Genomic DNA, 22,135 nt, shown 5'->3' on the forward strand with positions numbered 1-22,135 from the left:
CTGCCAGCAGCTGATCTCATCTTGTGAGCAGCGCATGATGTCACTGCCATGCGCCCTCACACTCTATCAGCTGCCAGGATATTCACTACTCTCCACGCCGGGACTATGGGTGAGGAGAGGAGTGAATATTCATTCTCAATAGCACACACTGTCAATCGCAGCCGCCGGCTTCCTGCTGCAGCTCGGTGATCCTGTGTGCCCACTACTAAAGAGAATGAATTTTCACTCCTCTCCACACCCATAGGAGTGGAGAGGAGTGAATATTCATACTCTCCAATAGCGGGCACACAGGATCGCTGAGGCACAGCTGGAAGCCAGAGGCTGCGAACGACAGTGTGCGCTATTAAGGCTACTGCCTGTGCCCGGCTCCTCCGCCGCCACTCCCCCCTTTCACCACCATCCACAGCCAGAATGTATTATCTGGACAATAAGATGCACCCCACACTTTCCTCCAAAATTTTGGAGGAAAAAAGTGCGTCTTATAGTCTGAAAAATACGGTAATTGGAGTTTTGAATTCATCACCCTCAAAATACCCTAAATCCTTTCAAAAAACCTTGGCGCCTGAAAAAAAAAAATTGTGTACACTTGTGTAATGTTTTGTCAAAGCCAAATACCAAGAAGCATCAAAAACAAAACAGCTTAATTTAAAAGGAATCTGTCACCACATTTGACCTATCTAAACTATTAATACAGGTTATAGAATACTGAAAAAAGTCATCGCTGTATGCCTCATATCACATGTGATGTTGCTGAGAATTCCTCTTTTATCACTTTATATAAATTACCTGCTCCAGGCTCTGGGGTGGACGCTGCCTGGAAGTTAACTGACTCCAGAGCTTTTTTTACATGAAGGAGGAGTTCCCAGTGTGAGACAAGTAACTGACACAGAACGGGAGAAATGAACCTTGTCTTCTGGCAAATATATTTTTTGGCTTGAACACATTGATTCAAGCCAAAATTAAGCACCAAAATTCAAATAGCATTCCATTACCATACCATGCCATGCTCCATAACAGTACCTTCCGATAACATGGAGTATTAACAAATGGTGTGGCCCAATTTCTCCTTTTACCTTTGTGAACATGAAAGCTTTGAGAAATTTTTCATTTTTTTGCATCCCAATGTTAAAAAGGTTTGTGAAACACCTTTGGGATCAAAATGATCACTACTGCCTGTAATGCACACGCCCGGACTGACTGGCGTGTGCTTGATTAGTGATTCCACTATGCCATGAACCGGAGAGTGCCTGGAGGGGCGTAACTAAGTATCTGCCCGATCCGACCAAGGTCGCACGACTGCATACGACGCCAGTGCACCAGGGAGGAACTGAGCAGAGGGACCAGGTGCCACTCCAGGTCAGACCCAGAACATGGCTGTTGACCCACACCGGGGAATACAGGAACAGGCAGGCTAGAGTGCAGGCTGGGTAGGGTCCAGTACAGACTGGGAGACGGGTTCAGAGCCGCAGATGCGGTAATCAAGCCGAGCAAAGCGAAACCGCAGACGCGGTAGACGAGGCTGAGCAGAGCGAAACCGCAGACGCGGTAGACGAGGCTGAGCAGAGCGAAACCGCAGACGCGGTAGACGAGGCTGAGCAGAGCGAAACCGCAGACGCGGTAGACGAGGCTGAGCAGAGCGAAACCGCAGACGCGGTAGACGAGGCTGAGCAGAGCGAAACCGCAGACGCGGTAGACGAGGCTGAGCAGAGCGAAACCGCAGACGCGGTAGACGAGGCTGAGCAGAGCGAAACCGCAGACGCGGTAGACGAGGCTGAGCAGACGCGGTAAGTAAGACAGGACAGAGATAAATCGCCGAAGCGGTAAACAAAGATAAAGCAAAGTGGACAGGGCTCTGTTCACACAGAACCGACTGGAAAAGAAAGGCAGAACCAGAAACACACAAGGTACTTGCAAAGAAGTAGCGAAAGGACTCCAACTCACAAATGGAAGTACAGTGACAACGAGTAGAAGTTAGGTGCAAGTTCAGACTCTACAGAAAAAGGGAGCAAACGGACATAAAGACAAAACAGGTAAGAAGCTAGGAGACAGTTCAGACAAGAACAGTAACTGCAACAAAATGCAGGAACGAGCCTAGGTAAAGCCAAGTGCTGGTTCAGACACTGCAGAAAAAGGGAACAAACGGACATAAAGACAAAACAGGTAGGAAGCTAGGAGACAGTTCAGACAGGAACTGTACTGCAACAAATACAGGAGCGAGTCTGGGTATGCGGCCCCCAGAGGGCGAGACAAACGGCCTAGGAGCGGGTTCAGACAGGCCTGGAAATACGGCCTCCAGGAAGGCAGACAGACAGCTGGCTAGAGTATACAGACAGGACACAGTTCAGACACGGGAACTGATACCGCAAGACAGGACCTGGCACATCAGTGACCAGAAGCCAACTGACAGGACAAGATGCTCAGGCAAGGATTCCAAGGAGGAGCTGGTTTAAATACCAGGTGACAGACAGCAATAGGCTGAGGACACATTAGGGGTGTGTCTGCAGCAGCTACAAGAAACAGGAAGTTCAGCGGGCGTCGCCCTAAGCAGCCAGAGCAGAGCAAAGCAGACCGTATGGAAAGAAGCCAGAGTGGCAGTCTGGACTGGAAATCAAGTGCGCGCTCTTGCACAGTGGGAGATGGACCACTATGCAAGGACGCCGCCAGGTATGTTACACTGCCCTAGGTGATTTCCATGATGGGTGTAGTTTCTAAAATGGAAGTAATTTATGAGGGTGTTTTTGTTTTTCTAGCCCCTTGAGGGCTTTGTAATTATTTGTTAAATGGCATCCGCATTCTATCCCACCTAAAACTGCTCTCCAAAAGTAAAATAACGCTCATTTGCCTCCTAGCCCTGCCGTGCGCCCAAACAGGAGTTTTCAACATATGGGGTATCTGTCGACTCAGGCGAAATTGCACAACAAACTGTGTGGTCCATTTGCTCCTGTTTATCCTTGTGAAAATGAAAAATATGTGGCTAAAATGAAATTTTTGTGGAAAAAACTTCACTTTCATTCCACTTTGTATTAATTCCTGTTAAGCTGGTGCCTCTTATTTGTCAACTGGTTAACAAACTTCTTGAATATGACTTTGTATACTGTGATGGGTGCAGTTTTGAAAAAGGTTTGGTGCTTGGGGGTTTCTAATGAATTTGGGCCCATGAAAGTCACTTTAAAGGTAAAGTGGTCCCTAAAAAGAAAATAAAATAGGTTTTGTAAATCTTGTTGAAACATGAAAACTTGCTGCTATAATTTTCACCCTTCTGAGATTGTAACAGCAAAAAAACATTTAAAATACAATGCTGATGTAAAGTATACATATTGCAAATGTTATTTAATAACTAATTAGTGTGATATGACTGTTTTAGGGGCTTAACAATTCAAAGTTCGCAAATTACAAAATTTTCTCCATCTTCGTTAAACTTCATATATTTTCAAAAACGCAAATCATATCAACCATGAACATAAAGTTCCTTGTTCTCCTGAGGAGAACAAGCTGCCTAATACTTCTGCACACCTTGATAAAGGGTGTTGTATCCTTAGGCCTCACCCTTCCTCATTACATGAATACACATCACCTGATCTGCCTCATCCAATAAGCCGTCACCTATATACAGCTTGGAGGTGGAAAATCTTCATAAAAATGATGATATTCTCAAAATACTCACTAGCCCAATGATTCTGGACACAGCGTAGAAGCATTCCATAGTTATTAATATTTAAATTGATATCTTTTTAAAGCATTTTTTTCTTATAGGAATGCTGGAATATGACCCAACCAAGAGGTTTTCAATACAACAGATTCGTCGGCACAAGTAAGTCAAGTTTCCTAGAGTTAATTTTAGTATGGTCACCCCAGTTTAATAGAAACTGGTTGTACATATGAATGGACTCAGAATACCTAGATGTCGCTGTTATGCTGCAGCAGTTTTTAATAGCCGATTTACATTAATTGTGATCTCACAGCCTGAGGTAACAGGCATGAAGTTTGCAGTTTAGGCTCTGTTCATGTGGCTCAGTATTGTTGCTGGGTTTTTTTTCCCTTCCTTTTTGCAAAATAGTGGCAAAATCTTGCTAAAACTGCATTGTGTAAACTTAGAAGGGTCATTATTGATGGGACTGTATCAAAAGGCTTTTAAAGACAATCTGTTATCAAGATTATCCATGTTAAACTAAAGGTATGGGCATAATGGCTCTGTCATAATAGATCCCTTCAGTGTAGAAATCTGCAGCCTGATTTTTGGTAAATCATTATTAGAAGTTTCGTATTCCTAAACTCTTCGCGCATCGGGGTGGGACTGTGTGTAGGGTGTTCGGCTCTGCCATGGCCCCTCGCCTGCTTTTGATGTCTTTATCTAGTCCCTCATTGAAACTTTGCACTGGTGCCGTCCTAGCTGCGGGCGGCACTTAAGCAGATTTATCTGGTGGCGGGCTTCAGGAAAATGGCGCCGTTGTCAGTGCATGTGCACATTGAGATCTCGGCTGGTCATTGAGCCAAGACCTAAATCTGCACGTGCATGTGATGCGCCCCCTGGGCTGTGGGGTACCCGGTGCCGGGCTGGTAGATGCTGGGGTTGTAGTCACTGTGGCGGTGACCTGGTCCGTGACCCAGGGCGGTCAATCCAAGGGCAATTTATGTATAGGTTTTTAGAATGTCCGACTACGCCACCTTTGGAGTACGGCTAAAGGGGGCCGCCGCTGCGCAACAGTCCTCTGAAGCTGGTGGTTTTGCAGCAAGGGTGGTATAACTCCCCACAGGAAGAGTTAGCTTCAGGGCAGTGTGTGGATGATGGTGGTTGTGCAGGTTGTGCTGGGCGCTGTAGTGCATTGAGGGATGGCGCAGCAAGGAACACAGAGACAAGATAGTGCAGTCCCAGGGTCTTTACTCACAGTTATTGCAGTCCAGATTACAGAGCTCAATGTAATTGCCCACGTCGTTCTGTGCTTACTCAGTGAAGGGCTCAGTCCACCCTCAGGTATTTCCAGAGCACTTAACAGGACCCCTTTCTATGTGCCTTCCTCAGCCGTCTTCCTGCGCTGGCTCTCACCCTCCTGCCCTGCACCTCACGGTCAGTGTCCCAAGCCGGTGGGCTCGGGTCTTGGCGGGCGACCTGCAGTCCCCTGGGCCCTATGTGGCCACCTTTTCGGCGATTGTTAACTGTGGTAGTGGGCAACTGCACCCTGAAAGTACAGCCACCACCGGTTGCTAGTTGGACTTAAAGTATCCATGCTAGTTAAGGGGCCGGTCCCCTCTGCGGCTTGATCCTTCCACTGTCTTGTAGATTCTGGCTTACGGGTGGCCTCCAGCACTGCCCGTACCCCTAGGATCCCCTCGTTCCTCCTGGAGCCTTTCCTGCTCCCTCTCCTCTCTCCTTCTCTTCCCAGACTTGGGCCTCGCTGTCCAGGCCTGCCTCTGGAGCAAAGCTCATACAGAGCCTCTGCTCCTGTCACTTCTCCTCCTCTGACTGAACTCAACTGAACTAAGATGGTGTCTCTATTTTATACCTCCTTCTGAAGTGCTCCCTTGATCTACGTCCTCCACCCCATCCACTACATGGTTCCCCCTCTCTAGGTGGTTCCCCCCACTCCAGCTAGGGATCAGGGACTGTGCTCTCCCGTAGGAGCAATCTCGCCCTGTCCCCCGGAAATGTGGTGTAGTGAATGCAGGTGTTAGGGTCCTGAGCTGTACTCCTTCCTTACCTGAGAGTGAGGTACCACACCTCTGGATGAGATGCAATACCTCTGTGGCGACCGAACCCTCAGGGGCGCCACACATGCTCCGCCGCTGGTACCATTTTCCTGAAGCCTGCCAACAGATCAATCTGCTCAAGTGCCACCTGCAGCTAGGATGGCTCCAGCGCAAAATGTAATTGAGGAAGAAGACGAAGACACCAGAGGGAGCGGAGGGGTCGTGGCAGAACCAAAGACCCTCCCCCACCCCGATGAACTAAGAGTTTAGGAATCCGAAACCTCTGATGATTTACCAAAAACAAGGCTGCAGATTTCTACACTGAAGGTATCTATTAAATCAGTATGACAGAGCCATTATGCCCATACCATAGTTTAACATGGATAATCCTGATGACAGGTTCTCTTTAAGTAATGTAGCATATACAAAATGATCATTATCAATGTCTCAATTTTACTGGTAGTTTATTAATGTTAAAACTTGCAGCCCTGACCAGTCTGTCTTTCAGTTCTGATTTTCTTCTGTGTCTCATGCTGCTTTTAAATGCAAGGATAATCTTTGTCTATAGAGCTATAAACATTCAACCCTTAGAAAACTGCCCCCTCTAGCTTTCCCTCTTTAACAGTTCTGATAGAAAGCAAAGTCTGTGAAGCCATGCCTGTAACCCAGACCCCGTTATGCATGTGGAGACAGGGTTGCTTATAACTGTCAAGAAGATTGTTCCTTTTTCCAGTCAGCTGGAATCTAGTTGCTATGGATAGTAATCATGTTCCTTTTTACATACAGTTGTAGTCCACATTATTGCCACCTCTAAATATTAAGTATATTATGTAAAATATCTCTTGGAAAAAATAGTTTGTATATGCAGTTTCACTCACTAATGTGTAAAAATGGCAAAAACTTGGTAGGAAAAAAGGATATAAAATTGAAGATTCTACCAGAACACAATTAATGTTACCGGCGGTTTGAAACAAAGGACAAAATCGGAATAACTTATGATAAATTAGACTTGCCAGTCCCCATCTTGTCAGTGCTCGCATTGCTTTAGTTAACCTATGTATGGTGGTTTTGAGGCTTAATGAAGCACTCTCATGCATATTTTTTTCCATTAAATGTGTGTATACAGTGCCTTGAAAAAGTATTCATACCCTGGGTACTTATCCACATTTTTTGGCGTTACACCTATAAAACTTAAAGGGAACCTGTCATGTCATTTGTATAATTTAAACTGTCCCCAGGTTCTTGTTAGTGATGCAATGTGCATCACTAACATGCTTTTTCCATGATAATCACTGCTATAGTCATTTGCCAAAAGCACTTTATATAGTTATAACTTACTTGCTCGTTCAGTCATAGGGGTGTTCTCTACTGTATTTAGTCATCCTGGTTGCCACCCACTCAATTTGAATCTAATTCCACGCTTGCGCACTTTGCTGTATTAGCCAGCTTGCTCAGTGTGTTTGTGACATTACCTGCACAATGTGTAAGTTTAATCCACGCTTGCGCATTGTTCCTGGGGTCCCAACGCGTGCGCTATGACGCACGGCTCCCCGCATTCGGTTTCAGTCATGGGGGCAGGGTCGTTGCAGGTTCAGTCATTGCTCTGAGAATACAGAGCTGCAGCTGTAACCGCTCCCCTTGTTCTGACTGACAGCAGGCTGCTACTCATGAAACAGCCGCCAAACCTTCCAGGATATGGTAGCAAGTGGAAAATTAATGAAAGAACCCTACAAAAATTGGTTCAAGATATGAAAAAGAAACAACATACAACATCTACAGAACTGCAGGGTGGATTGGAAACCTCTAGATTGATGGTGTCAACCAGTACCATATGTCACAGTGAAAAAAGCAGGACTTATGGGCTAAGGCCAAAGTGGACCCCAGTGTTTAATGAAACACATAAAAAAGAGCAACTTAGCTTCGCTAACAGTTACATAGGCAAACCACAATTATTGACAGATGAAACCAATCTAGAGCTCTTTGGCAATGTATGCGATTATGTTTATAAAGGCCAAAATAAAAACATAATGTTTAAATATAGAAACATAATGTTTAAAGAAAAATGCACCCTACCTACAGTGAAACATGGTGGAGGATCCATAATATTGTGAGGCTGCTTTGCTGTTTCTGGGACTGAAGGCCACGAACGTGCTACAAGAACATTGAAGTCGGAGGATTATCACAGCATTTTAGAGTAAAATGTGCTTCAAAGTGCAAAAAAAAAATAGATTTGAGTTGAAGAAAATGGGTTGTACAGCGGGATAATGGCCGAAAGTACACATCCAAAAAGTAGACAAGGAAGGCTATGAAGGAAAAAATGGACTATTTTAAATTAGCCAGCATTGATTACTAATCGCAATCCAATTGAAACATTCAAGAGTTTGAGAGAATTGCAGAAGAAACTACCAGCAGACCAATAAAAGAAGCTCAAGGATGTCTGCAAAAGTGTTAGCATGTCTTTACTTTTGCCAAAAGTTATGCAGTCGTTGCTAGGTGGGCAGCACAGTGGCTCAGTGGTCAGCACTGTTGCTTTGTAGCACAGGGGTCCTGGGTTCAAATCCCACCAATGACAACCAGGGTTGTGGAGTCGGTAAGCCAAACCTGCGACTCCGACTCCTCAATTTCCTTTACACCGACTCCAACTCCACGACTCTGACTCCCACATATATTGCTTATATTTAAGTGAAAAATTTATTGTAATACAATGTGAACATCAGACATTTAATTATTGTTACGATACAATAATCAAGATATTTAGATAGAATATAATGATGGAGGGATAGAGTGTGATAGACAGATGACAGCTACAGACAGCAAATAGTACATTGCACATATAGTTCACACACATTGTACAGAGAGCACATAATAATCACCTACAATATTAGCATTAGTTACCTTCCTGTGACAGAGATGAGCAGTAGTACTTTCACTTTCTCCAGCTCGGGGCCCAGGAATCGGATCCTGTGCAGGGCAGGCACCCCTCCCCCTCCTCTCTCTGGTGAAGACAGCAGAAGACAGGACAGAGGAGGGGAGATTGCCCCCTGCAGTCTGGAGCCGATGCAGGACGGGAGCACTGCAGCATACAAGTGAGTTTTGATAGGTGCGTGCCCCTGCTTGTAGGGGGGGGGGGCAGCTGCCCCTCGCTGGCTACGGCCATGATTCACACAGCGTTTTTGCGGATCCGTTTTTTCCCAGCAAAGTCAATGGGTTTCAAGATATCACATTCGGACACATCGTTTTGTGAGGATCCGTTTTTGGGCTCAAAAACGGATCCTCACAAAGAATGAGCATGTCAGTTTGTTCGGCGTTTTTCTAATCTGCTTTTGCTATTGAAAACATGATCTATGAGCTCAAAAACCTTTCAGGTGATGTGGTTTTTTAAAAAGCTGATCTGCTTTTGCAGCTGAAAAACGTATCCTCAAAAAACGCAGGAAAAAACGCTGTGTGTGAATGTAGCCTTAGATCAGGAATAGAACAGCCATTTATAGGACATTTCATAACTTTCCCAAATTCCTATGAAAAAATATTCCCCACAAACTGCATTGATCTACTGCACCCAATTTATTATATATTTTAAGAGTCTGAGTCGGTCCATTTTATACCGACTCCACCAAAATGAGCACCGACTCCGACTCCACAGCCCTGATGACAACATCTGCAAGGAGTTTGTATGTTCTCCCTGTGTTTGCTTGAGTTTCCTCCGGGTTTTTCCACACTCCAAAGACATACTGATAGGGAATTTAGATTGTGAGTCCCAATTGGGGACAGTGATGATAATGTATATAAAGCGCTGTGGGATATGATGCTGCTATATAAGCAAAGCATAATAATAATAATGTTTTTCTTTATATATTTTTTAATGGCTTCATGTGTGGTGATAGGTTGACCTTTTTTGTTGTTGAATGTCTTTGAACATCTTATTAAAATGTTGTAATACACCATTTGTACATATTTTAGCTATTTGTGAAGATACTGATTTTTATAATGAATAATCAAGTGGGCCAATAATATTGGCCACAATTGTACAACTGGGCCATGTTTTGTGTAGATTACCATTGGCGACAACACAAGTTCACTACTCTTATATACTAACATGTATAAGTAATTTGTGGAAATCTACCCCTTTATTTTGCCATTCTTCATATCTTCTTTATTTCTTATCATGTTCCCATTTCTTGCCTATTATTTGTATGCAATTATTGGTTATTCCACTCTATTTTATCTCCATTTTCACCTACATTTATTTCTGCATCGCTTTACCGCCTTCTATCTGCGTCACGGTTAGTTCCATGGGGATTCAGCCCAGCCTGAGAGCACATCTCTTCTATACATTTATATCTGTGTTTTTTAATCACTATGCTGCATACAAGTGGGAAATGATGTACTGGCAGCTATGTTTTTCTATATCTAATAATGCATGTTATATACTGTACATCTTAACCATCTAATTGTATTTATTAAATTTACGAATTCATTTGTTAAACAGTAAAAAAAAAAAATAAAAAAAAATTATGTTTTACAATTTTATAACCACAAAAAGAACAGACGTGCATATCAACTTGGCAAATGGTCTGTAAGTAATATTGGTATTAACAAGACTTTCTGCTGTCAGATCCTGATGACTGTGCAGAGGCTAGTAGCATTATAACGGCACTGCTTAGCCAGCCCTTTCCGTGGAGGCAGTCTGGCACAATTGACTCGCCATACTTTTTTTTTTTTTTTTAAAGAGACTGTTCTTCAACTGCAGTAGTGTGCATTATTCTGTATTATGTCCTAGCCACATTGGAATATAAAATATTAATAAATATTACAGAGCGCCCACATTTATTTAAAAAGAGGTTCTGCAGCAGCTGGAGCATATACTTTGACTTCCATAACCAGTATACAATCACTGAACCTGGTACTACACCTTCCCCGAATGATTTAAGTTACATTGATGTGGCACCCCAGAGGGTCTGGTTGCCACAGTGGTAGTAATACCATGTCTGGGAGCAAAACAGGAGTTTCCTGGTTAGGGAACACACTACACGCAACACCTCCTGCCCCAGACCAGAAAAGGGGAGGATCCTGTCCTATATAACTGGATCTGGAGGCGGGGTTAGTCAGTTTAGCCTAGACAGTGTCAGGAGTCAAGCAGGACACAGGAGCCAGAAGCCAGGGACTGGAGCTGTGCAGAGCTAGTCCTGGCCAGAGTACATACAGAGAACCGGAGTCCGAGGCTGTGGGACCCTTCAAGCCCAGCAGCAGATACTGCAAGGCAGGAGATTGCAGGTCTCCTGGCCCCCAGAAGCCCGGAGGCTCAGCCACACGAAAGGACCAGTACCGCCACAGAGGAGCGAGGAATACACGGGATCCGAGTCGCCAGCCATACGGGTGAGCACAGCACGTCACACTCAGGGACGTGGGCTACAACACGACTATAAGCGGGATAGCCAAAAGAGTACAGTCAGAACGGCAGGGCTACAACTCCACCTGGCCAGGGGAATTCTAGGATTGCTCCCAGACTGACCAGGCCCTCATCCCTAGCAAGTACTCCCGTTGGGGCCTATATAATTGCCACCAGTAAAGACCCTAGGACTGCACTGCAAAGACTCCGTGTCATCATTACTGATCCAGGTACTATCACCACTATCATCCATACACGCTGCCCTGAAGCTCCGCTCTTCCTGTGGGGAGTTACACTACCTTGCTGCACATACCACCAGCTTCAGTGGACTGCTCCGCAGCGGCGGTTCCCAATAACCGTATTCCACAGGTGGCGTAGTCGGACTATATATAACCTATACACACAGACTACCCTGGTTTGACCGCCCTGGGTCACGGACCGGGTCGCCGCCATGGTGACTACTACCCCCAGCATCTACAAGGCCCGGCTCCGGGTATCCCCACGTCCCAGGGGGCGCGTCAACTTTGGCGTAGTCGGCAGGATTGCGTGCCCGCTACCACCGGGTGCTGTGCGCCTTCACAGACTGTGTTGCAAACCGTGGTGAAGATTTCCCGCCATCTGTCGCCGTTTTCCCGCCATTGTCCGCCATTTTCGGGTCGCCGCGCAGGAAGAAGAGGGGCGTGATCGCTGAAAATGCATGAAGTCCAAAGCCCCGCCCCACGCACTGACGCAGCGCCAGGTCCTGGAAGGAGCCACAGTGAGCGCTGACGTCAGACGCGTGCGACGCCAGGTCCTCGACGGAGACCATCGCCTGCGGAACTGCGGCCTACGGAAGAAAAGAGAAAGAAGGTAGGCCACGGTTCACTAGGGGGGAGGAAGACGCCCAATATGGAGGGAACTTCAACCACCGGCGCGGCCGCTGCCGCAGTGATGCCATTCACAATGCCCTATATCCCTGGAGCGGCGTGGCTGCCCCAGTACTCAGGAGAGTCGCACACCCTGAGTGACTTCAAGGAGAGACTCAGCAGTTTATTTAAAGTATACCCCCTGTCCGAGGAACAGAAAGTGAGCATCCTTATAGGCCAATTAATTGGTGCTGCCCAGAGAGAAGTAAAGTCCTGGTCAACCAGGGAAAAAAGGACTGTAAAAGAGATACTGGCCCGCCTAAAGGACACTTTTGACACCCGTACTACAGCAGAGATAAAGATGAAGTTTTATGGGTGCAAACAACGGGCTCAGGACAGTATACGGGACTATGCTTTAAGCCTGCAGGAGGCGCTGAGGGCCATCAAACAGGCAGTGTGCGTGATGAAAATAGACTGTTAACTGAACAATTTATTGAGGGTTTACTGTCCAGCGCGCACTGAACCCAGCTGCGCATAATGGCTCTGCAAAACCCTGATTTGGACTTTGCTCAGTTTAAGGACAGGGCCATCCGGGTGCTGCGAGAACCAGCACCAGGTGGCGCTACAGCTCACCGGCGCCCAGCTATCACCTACCACCAGGAGGTGGCACCCTTTTCCCCGGAGCCTGTAGGAGCTGATGCACAGACTCTGGACAATGCCCCGTCTACAGACCTGCACCATCAGGTCCAAGAGTTAACTAAAAGTGTAGCTGCGCTAACCAAAACTGTGCAGTCCTTGCAAGTGTCTCCCATAGGAAAGATCCAGCTGGCTTCCAAGAAGGACGTCCCGTGGCGCCGACAGAAGAGGATTCCACCATCCAGAGGGAGGAACAGCGACCGCTACGACCAGGACGGACAACCCATCTGTCGCCGCTGCAACCAGCCAGGACATTATGCAAGGTACTGTAATTTAAATGAGCTAAACCTGGGGCAGAGGGCCAACCCCCAGGCATAAGATCACCAGGCCCATCAAGCTGGCGAGACAAATATGTGGGAGGACGACCGATCCTACCTGTCGTGCTGGACGGCTTTCCAATGAGCGCGTTGCTGGACACTGGATCCCAGGTGACCACCATCCCCTACATTCTTTTCAAACGGTACTCGACTGACTCTGATATCACCCGCCGTCCAGATGAACACTTGAGCATGGTCAACCCGTACCTCAGGTGGGGTTCAAAGAAGTGACCATAAAGGTTGGCAAAGTCGAGCTGCCAGCACAGGGACTGATTATTGTCGACATTGATCGCCGAGAAAGTCATCCCATGATAACCTTGGGCACTAATGTCATTGAAAATTGTCTTGCAGAAATAATTGTCTTGTTACAGCAGGTTGCGGAGACCGCCAGTTCCAGCCAGCGACGGGTTCTACAAAGAGAGATCAGAGCCCTGATGAAAAGACAACAGGTAGGACTGTCTGGTGGTGAAATTGGCAGTGTTAGGATGAGTGACCGATTCCCTATTGCCATGCCCCCAAGAAGTGAAATGCTGATATGGTGCCAGGCTGCCATCGGTCTAAGGGGTAGGGATTACCAGGCCCTGGTAGAGCCCGTCTACTCTGACAGTAGGCCCACCATTTTGACAGCCAGGGGAAAAAGAAGTTAATTTGCCCTGGTGTGCCACCCTAGCCAAGCTATTCACTGTCAACCAAAATTCTATAAAGACAGTGGAACCCTTACCTCCATCCAAACAGGCGGAGGGTAATGGCTCCAAGGGACAGATGGAGGACTGGTGCCAGAAGCTGCATGTGGGCACTGACTCCACTCCTCCACATCAAAAACAAGGAGTATACCGGGTGGTCCAGGAGTATGAGAGGGTCTTCCGTAAACACCCACTCGACTTCGGGCAGGTTAAGGGGGTTCAACACCATATCCCCACGGGAAACCATCTACCCATTAAAGAAAGGTACCGGCCTGTACCGCCAGCACACTACCAAAATGCCAAAGGGATGTTACGAGAGATGAAGGAGGCTGGGGTAATAAGATACAGTTGTAGCCCCTGGGCAGCTCCATTAGTTCTTGTAAAGAAAAAGGATGGCACAATGAGAATGTGTGTAGACTACAGGCAAATTAACCGCATAACTCAGAAAGATGCATACCCGCTACCCAGGATAGAGGAGTCACTAGCTGCGTTAAAATCTGCTAATTATTTCTCTACTTTGGATCTTACTAGTGGGTATTGGTTGGTTCCTGTAGCAGAGGCTGATAAGGAAAAGACCGCATTCACCACCCCGATGGGCCTCAGCGAGTTCAACTGCATGCCATTCGGGCTCTGCAACGCCCCAGGAACCTTCCAGCAGTTGGAGTGCTGTCTAGGACATAAGAATTTCGAGACAGTCCTCCTGTACCTGGATGACGTCATAGTATACTCCAAGACATATGAGGATCATCTGGAGCACCTGGCGGAAGTGTTTGAAGCCCTGGCTAGCTTTGGCCTGAAGGTGAAGCCATCAAAGTGCCACCTGCTGAAGCCCAAAGTACAGTACTTGGGACGCGTGATAAGCGCTGACTGTGTAGCACCAGACCCCGATAAGATCACCGTAATCAAGGACTGGCCGAGACCTTCCACCATCAAAGACGTGCAGCAGTTCCTCGGGTTGGTAGGCTACTACCGAAGGTTTATACCAGGCTTCACAAAGATGGCGGCACCCATGCAGGACCTCCTGATAGGCCAGTCCAGGAAGGCCAAGAACCAGAAACCACCATTCAAATGAGACAAGCTGGAAGATGAGTCCTTCACCAGGTTGAAGATGGCCCTAACAGGAGACGAGGTCCTGGCCTACCCTGATTATGGACAGCCCTTCATCCTCCACATGGACGCAAGCAACGTGGGACTAGGAGCGGTGCTGTCCCAGATCCAGCAAGGCAGAGAAAGGGTAATAGCCTACGCCAGCAGGAAGCTCCGGCCCACAGAAAGAAACCCAGAAAACTACAGCTCCTTCAAGTTGGAGTTCCTTACCATCGTCTGGGCCGTGACCGAGCGCTTCAAGCATTATCTCGCCTCCTCCAAATTCACAGTGTTCACGGATAGTAACCCGCTGACACACCTGGACACTGCAAAGCTTGGTGCCCTGGAACAAAGATGGATGGCCCGACTGTCTAATTACGAATTCACCATCAAGTACCGGGCTGGCCACAAGAATGCAAACGCAGATGCGCTGTCCAGAATGCCTAACTTGCCAGACGGGGGAGAAGACCCAGAGGAGCTGGAAGAGATAGAAATCCCCGCGTTCCACCGCCATGGGATAAAGCAGTGCTCCCATTGTGTGAAGAACAGGTGCTCTGCCAACAGAGAAGCCACGTTCAATCCATTGCCCCACCATGGATGGGCAGAAACACAAGACAGTGACCCGTCTGTCCGCCTAGTCAAAGAGTTGCTGACACAAGCTGACTCATACCCTGATTCAGATGCTCCAGAAGAGACCAAACGGCTGTAGAAAGAAAAGAGCAAGCTGTTCATCTATGAAAGGAAGCTGTGTCGAAGAACTGTCAACTCCCGGACACATGAGCTGGTCTGGCAGGTGGTAGTCCTGAGGCGAGATGCGTCTATGGACCTGGAAGTGTACCACGATGGAGCGGGACATTTCGGATGGAAGAAGTTGGAAGTCCTGCTATGTGAACGGTTCTATTGGGTTGGCATGAGGAAAGCAGTCGAGAGGTGGTGTCGATAATGCGGACCATGCAAGAAAAGACCGTGACAGCCAGAGGGCTCCCCTGCAGCCCATCATCACCAAGCAGCCACTCGAACTGGTAGCCCTGGACCATGTGAAGCTATCCCCGAGCTGGTCAGGCTATGTCTACGCTCTCACCATCGTAGACCACTACTCCCGGTTCCTGGTAGTAGTGCCAGTAAAGGACCAAACGGCTCAGACAGCAGCCAGAGCTTTCCAGCAGCACTTCTGACGCCCGCATGGTTACCCAGAACATGTGCTAACTGGCCAAGGTCCGGCCTTCGAAGCAGAAGTATTCCAGGAGTTCTGCAACCTGTACGGCTGCAAGAAGATCAGGACAACACCTTATCACCCCCAGAGCAACTTGATGTGTGAAAAGATGAATCAGGTGGTGATAGACCTACTGAAGACGTTGTCCCTGGAGGAACACAGCCTGTGGCCAGAAAAGTTGCCAGACCTGGTGGATCTCCACCAACTGCACACCTGCTTACCTTATGAGAGCAAGACTTGATAAGCTGCCCATCGATCTGGATATGGGAGTTCTGACACCAGAGGATGCCTCACCAGATGCGGATTGGGACACTGAGCGGATACAGCAATACCGTAAGGTACAGGAAAGTGTTGAAAGAAGTTTGTCCCAAGCAAGAGAAAGGCAAGATAGGACTTACAATCAACATGCACCTTCTGCCCCCTTGTCACCTGGAGAGCAAGTCCTCAAGAGAAAAAGGCAGCTCCATAAATTGGATGACCAGTGGGAAATAGAGCCGTACACCAGTCTACCATCAAGCCATGATAACACCAAGGTGTGCCTCATAAGTAAGGACGGAGGTGAGACAACAGCAACCGTTTCCAGAGACCACCTGAAGAAATATCCCGAGCAGCTACAGCACGCTGAAGAAGGCCAAGATATCCCTCAACCCGCAGAGGAAGTGGAAGAAATGGTCAGCACAGTACTCGGAGAATTTCCACGGTCGTGGACACAAGTGAATAATGCAATAGTTGTGCCAGTCCTTACATTTCTCCAACCAGCCCCTCAAGAAGCTGTAGAAGTCCCAGTAGAGTTGGAAGAACCATTGGCCCCAGAGACAGAAAATTCCTCATCAGCAGACCAGGAGAATCTACCCTCTGCTAGTAGCGAGCCTGTCGTACCCACGGTAAGCCAAAGGATTCGTAGGAAGCTGCTCAACCTACCAGAGACACTTCCAAACACCTGTAGTGAGGTGAACATTGAGCCCACCACACCAGGGGTAAATACAGGGGACCAAGGTAGAACACAGACAGACAGTGTGTTACGCAGGTCTACCAGAATCACCAGAGGTCAGATCCCTGCTCGTTGGAGAATTTAAATGTAACTATAACTGTAGTATTGCAAATGTTTTATGTGTGTATTGAATGTGTTTTCCCAGTTACCCGACAGGTTTCAGAGACTTTCAGGTTATGGACAGTGAATAACCAAATACTTTGCCTGTAAATAGTTGCACTTGTTAAAGTGCGCCTTTTGTGCCAGACCACAGAACAAAAACCCGTGGAGGTGGCTGAAGACATGGTCCAACGTCCGGATCATCAATGCCCTGTAGCCACCCCAGGGCCTCCATGGAGGGTTTGGGACGGGTCCCTCAAACTACATCTTCAGAGGAATGGACACCTGGTTACGGATGATACCGTGACCTAAAAAGACAGTAATGCCTGTAAATATGTTCATGTATTGTTATTGCTATTGTTACCTGTTATTTTTGCAAAATATGCTCAGTCCCGGAGTACTGAAATTTACTAGGGGGGAATGTGGCACCCCAGAGGGTCTGGTTGCCACAGTGGTAGTAATACCATGTCTGGGAGCAAAACAGGAGTTTCCTGGTCAGGGAACACACTACATGCAACACCTCCTGCCCCAGACCAGAAAAGGGGAGGATCCTGTCCTATATAACTGGATCTGGAGGCGGGGTTAGTCAGTTTATCCTAGACAGTGTCGGGAGTCAAGTAGGACACAGGAGCAAGAAGCCAGGGACTGGAGCTGTGCAGAGCTAGTCCTGACCAGAGTACATACAGAGAACCGGACACCGGAGTCCGAAGCTGTGGGACCCTTCAAGCCCAGCAGCAGATACTGCAAGGCAGGAGATTGCAGGTCTCCTGGCCCCCAGAAGCCCGGAGGCTCAGCCACACGAAAGGACCAGTACCGCCACAGAGGAGCGAGGAATACGCGAGATCCGAGTCGCCAGCCATACGGGTGAGTACAGCACGTCACACTCAGGGACATGGGCTACAACACGACTATAAGCGGGATAGCCAAAAGAATACAGTCAGAACGGCAGGCCTACAACTCCACCTGGCCAGGGGAATTCTAGAATTGCTCCCAGACTGACCAGGCCCTCATCCCTAGCAAGTACTCCCGTTGGGGCCTATATAATTACCACCAGTAAAGACCCAAGGACTGCACTGCAAAGACTCCGTGTCATCATTACTGATCCAGGTACTATCACCACCATCATCCATACGCGCTGCCCTGAAGCTCCGCTCTTCCTGTGGGGAGTTACACTACCTTGCTGCACATACCACCAGCTTCAGTGGACTGCTCCGCAGCGGCGGTTCCCAGTAACCGCATTCCACAGGTGGCGTAGTCGGACTATATATAACCTATACATACAGACTACCCTGGTTTGACCGCCCTGGGTCACGGACCGGGTCGCCGCCATGGTGACTACTACCCCCAGCATCTACAAGGCCCGGCTCCGGGTATCCCCACGGTCCAGGGGGCGTCATTGACACAGGAAGATTATTCTTAGGAACACTCGTTTCACGATTATTTTGCTATCTAAACAGGCTGCCAATCACACAATGAACGAGCGAAACGTTGGTTCGTCGAGTGAAATGATCATCGTTCTCGGTGGTGCGTTGTGCTGTGTAAACAGGACTCGCACTGCTGAGAACACTGGCAGCCTATGTGCACGGAGAGCTCTATTACAGATTGCTCAGTGTGCATCACCTACTACGGTCTGCCTGTGTAAGCAGGCTATTCAACAACCATGTGATCAGACCATAGACCTAACCAGAGGAGCATTGCACTGGGCCAACATAGATCATACATTTGCATTATAGTCTGTAGCCTGCTGTCCATTTTCCTAATTAATGCTGGAGGATCTTTGTTCCCAGGAGAGCATTGTAGCTCTTTTATTCTATCCCATCAGAGGGAGGGACATGCGTCACAGCTCTACAACATGTCAGAAGATTTTTTTAAATATCCATCTTTATTTTTGCTAACCGAATATTAAAAATTTGCCATTTTCTTCATCCATGAATATGCACAGTGTTCAGTAATAGCAGAACTGAAAAAAAATCACAACAAAAGAAATGTTCATATTAAGCTACTATTATGATTGTGATCTAAAAATATAAAATGCTCATCGACACTTGCCGAGGTGACCCCTCTTTAATCCCTACAATTTGCCAACACGTATAAATTGTAGATCTGCACAGCTGCATACATATTATGTTCAAATGCAATCAAAATTATTCAACCCCCTTTGCATAATAGGTATATTAGCAAAGTGTACAGACCATCTGCTATTTGCCTTAAATCAATTAAACAAGGACGATTAATATAGCTCAACACTACTAATATAGTAAGTGGTTTCTCCAAATTCAACACAAAATGCCCTATTTAGTGACTATTGCAGACTGAATTCTTCTACCGTTTCAGGATAAGCGTCTTTAGTACACAGTGGAGCAAATTGTGGCTGCTATGACCTCTGCAAACATGATGCATAGCCAGACACCTGTGTTCCTGAGGAGTCTTGGCTCATTCCTCATGGGCAATGGCTTTGGGTCACTACTATACAGTATTATTGGGCTTGCATGCTGCAATCAAAGATTTTTTTATAGGGCTAATGTCGGGTAACTGACGGCCTCTCCAGAATCTTCCAGGGCCTTGGAGGACATTGAGGTGTGTTTGGGATCATTAACATATTGGAAGGTCCAGAGAGGCACAAGTTTCAGCTTCCTCACAGAAGGCATAATCAGCTGATTGGTAAATGTGCTCTTATGAGCGATTCTGTTCAGGGGGGAGTAATTTGAAGACTACAGTAATCATTATAAGTGGCATTTTGTGTTGCACTTGGAGAAACCACGTGTTATATTAGTTGTGTTGTATAAATTCTTGTTTGATTGGTTTATGACAAATAGCAGAAAGTTTGTAAACTTTGCTATTAAACCTGATTTGCAATGATTTTGACTGCAATCTCCGTGTTCTTTTGTGCACTAGATTATACACGGTGTGTAATTGCAGCACTTTCAGCGTTGAGGCTAGCTTATTGTCACACACAGTTGCCTGGATGATTTTGCATAATGGTTTCCACCACTGGGATTTACTTGTACCCCTTGGCTCTTGATTACCTTTCTTTGTATCTCTCTTTCCCATCCTTCTTGCCACCGTCCTGGGATGTGTTAACAAGCGATTGCTATAGCCTGCTGTGTGCGCGGTATTATGCATACATGGCATAAGGAAAGTAGGGCAGGCATTGATGTTCTTGATAGGCTGGCGGGGTTGCTAGATCTTTCCCATTCACAAAAGCTTACCACAGCAGTCGTGTGTCCAATCATGTAGTGGTGAAGCTTTCTTGGGGATCAATGATTCTGATTTCTGTAGTTCTTACAAGTTAGTTTCCAATAGCTTATACGCTATATTCTCTGAAGTGTTGTGTGTGTGCTCTCATTTCTATTGTCCACCATTCGCCCACTCGCCTATAATTAGACCTTGACTCTGTGTACCCTCTCGGCTTCCTATTCAGTACTTCTTTCTATTCACCATTTCCTCTGCTATCTCTTTCACCATATGTCTCTCCGCTTTCTGTTCCCCAGCTTCTCTCAATACTCCACCTTTTTGTGCAGCCTTCACCCTCCCTCTATCCATGGTTTTCTCTCACCCCCTCCCTGGGTGACAGAGTGCCTATAAGACACTGTGTGACTCATCCACTGAGTGTGGAGAGATGTGCAGAGTAACAGCGCACCCCCCATCCTCAGCTGGTTGCCACAGCAACTGGGTCACCTCTCTGTGTACGCTGCACTCCATCAGAGACAAGAAGAGCGGTAACAAGAAACGGGGATTTCTAGCTCTCCGGACAGGATATTACACATCTACAGGTCTTTTGTCAACATCAATTTTGCACTATGCTGCTTAGAAAAAAATGACCATGTCAATGACCACTGGTTTAGAATTGTGTCAAGGAATAGGTATTAAACAATAGTTAAAGCAGAGAGTGAGGCATGGGAATATAGAGTTATAACATGGAGAACAAAGGAAAGATTTAAATTAAATAGGTTGGGAGGGGAGGGCTAAACCTTGCAAAAACAAGCCATGCCGTTACTATAAAATAAAGGTGTGTACCATTACCCAAAGTGTTAATTAAGTCATGATAACTCTGGTTGAAGAAATAGAAAGTTTCCCATCATTTGGTTGTCCTTCCGACTCCCAAATGATTCTTATGAAGGTCCTGACAACCAAAAGACATTTTTTGGCCAGAGAAATTAGAGTAGATTTTAATAGGTATCATAAACGTGGTATACAGAGTCATTCCTCAATATTGGTTTAATATGTTCTGAGACGCAAGATTACAAGCTTAAAAAGAAAACACAATTTCACGATACACTGTCACAAGATGTACACACGTGGTCAAAATTGTTGGTACCCCTCGTTTAATGAAAGAAAAACCCACAATGGTCACAGAAATAACTTGAATCTGACAAAAGTAATAAATTAAAAATCTATGAAAATGAATAAATGAAAGTCAGTCATTGCTTTTCAACCTTGCTTCCACAGAATTTAAAAAAAAAATTAAACTCATGAAATATGCCTGGGCAGAAATGAAAGTAGCCCTGAAAATAATGTGACAAAAGGGACATGTTAAATCAAGTTGTGTCCACTAATTAGCATCACGGGTGTATACAATCTTGTAATCAGTCAGTGGGCCTGTACATAGGGCTACAGATACTCACTGTGCTGTTTGGTGACATGGTGTGTACCACACTCAACATGGACCAGAGGAAGCAAATGTAAGAGTTGTTTCAGGAGATTAGAAAGATAATTATAGACAAGCATGTTAAAGGTAAAGGTTATAAGACCATCTCCAAGCAGCTTGATGTTCCTGTGACTACAGTTGCACATATTATTCAGAAATGTAAGATCCATGGGACTGTAGCCAACCTCCCTGGACGTGGCCGCAGGAGGAAAATTGATGACCAATCAAAGAGACGGATAATACGAATGGTAACAAAAGAGCCAAGGATAACTTCTAAAGAGATTAAAGGTGAACTTCAAGCTCAAGGAACATCAGTGTCAGATTGCACCATCCGTTGTTGTTTGATCCAAAGTGGACTTCATGCGAGATGACCAAGGAGAACACCATTGTTGAAAAAAAAATCATAAAAAAGCCAGACTGGAATTTTCCAAACTACATGTTGACAAGCCACAAAGCTTCTGGGAGAAGGTCCTATGGACAGATGAG

At 46.5% G+C, this 22,135-nt stretch overlaps 1 protein-coding gene across 1 annotated transcript in view; it reads left to right on the plus strand.

The window, feature by feature from the left end:
• Nucleotides 1-22,135, plus strand: part of STK11 (serine/threonine kinase 11) — a 118,595-nt gene that overhangs the window by 85,730 nt on the left and 10,730 nt on the right. The window contains exon 7 of the mRNA XM_073686017.1: nucleotides 3,754-3,811. Coding sequence (XP_073542118.1) covers nucleotides 3,754-3,811 — 58 coding nt within the window. The remainder of the gene's footprint in view (nucleotides 1-3,753; nucleotides 3,812-22,135) is intronic.

The sequence above is a fragment of the Phyllobates terribilis genome, unplaced genomic scaffold (genome assembly GCF_046119375.1).
Source record: "Phyllobates terribilis strain yellow unplaced genomic scaffold, ASM4611937v1 Scaffold_1__5_contigs__length_1240528914, whole genome shotgun sequence".
NCBI lineage: Eukaryota > Metazoa > Chordata > Amphibia > Anura > Dendrobatidae > Phyllobates > Phyllobates terribilis.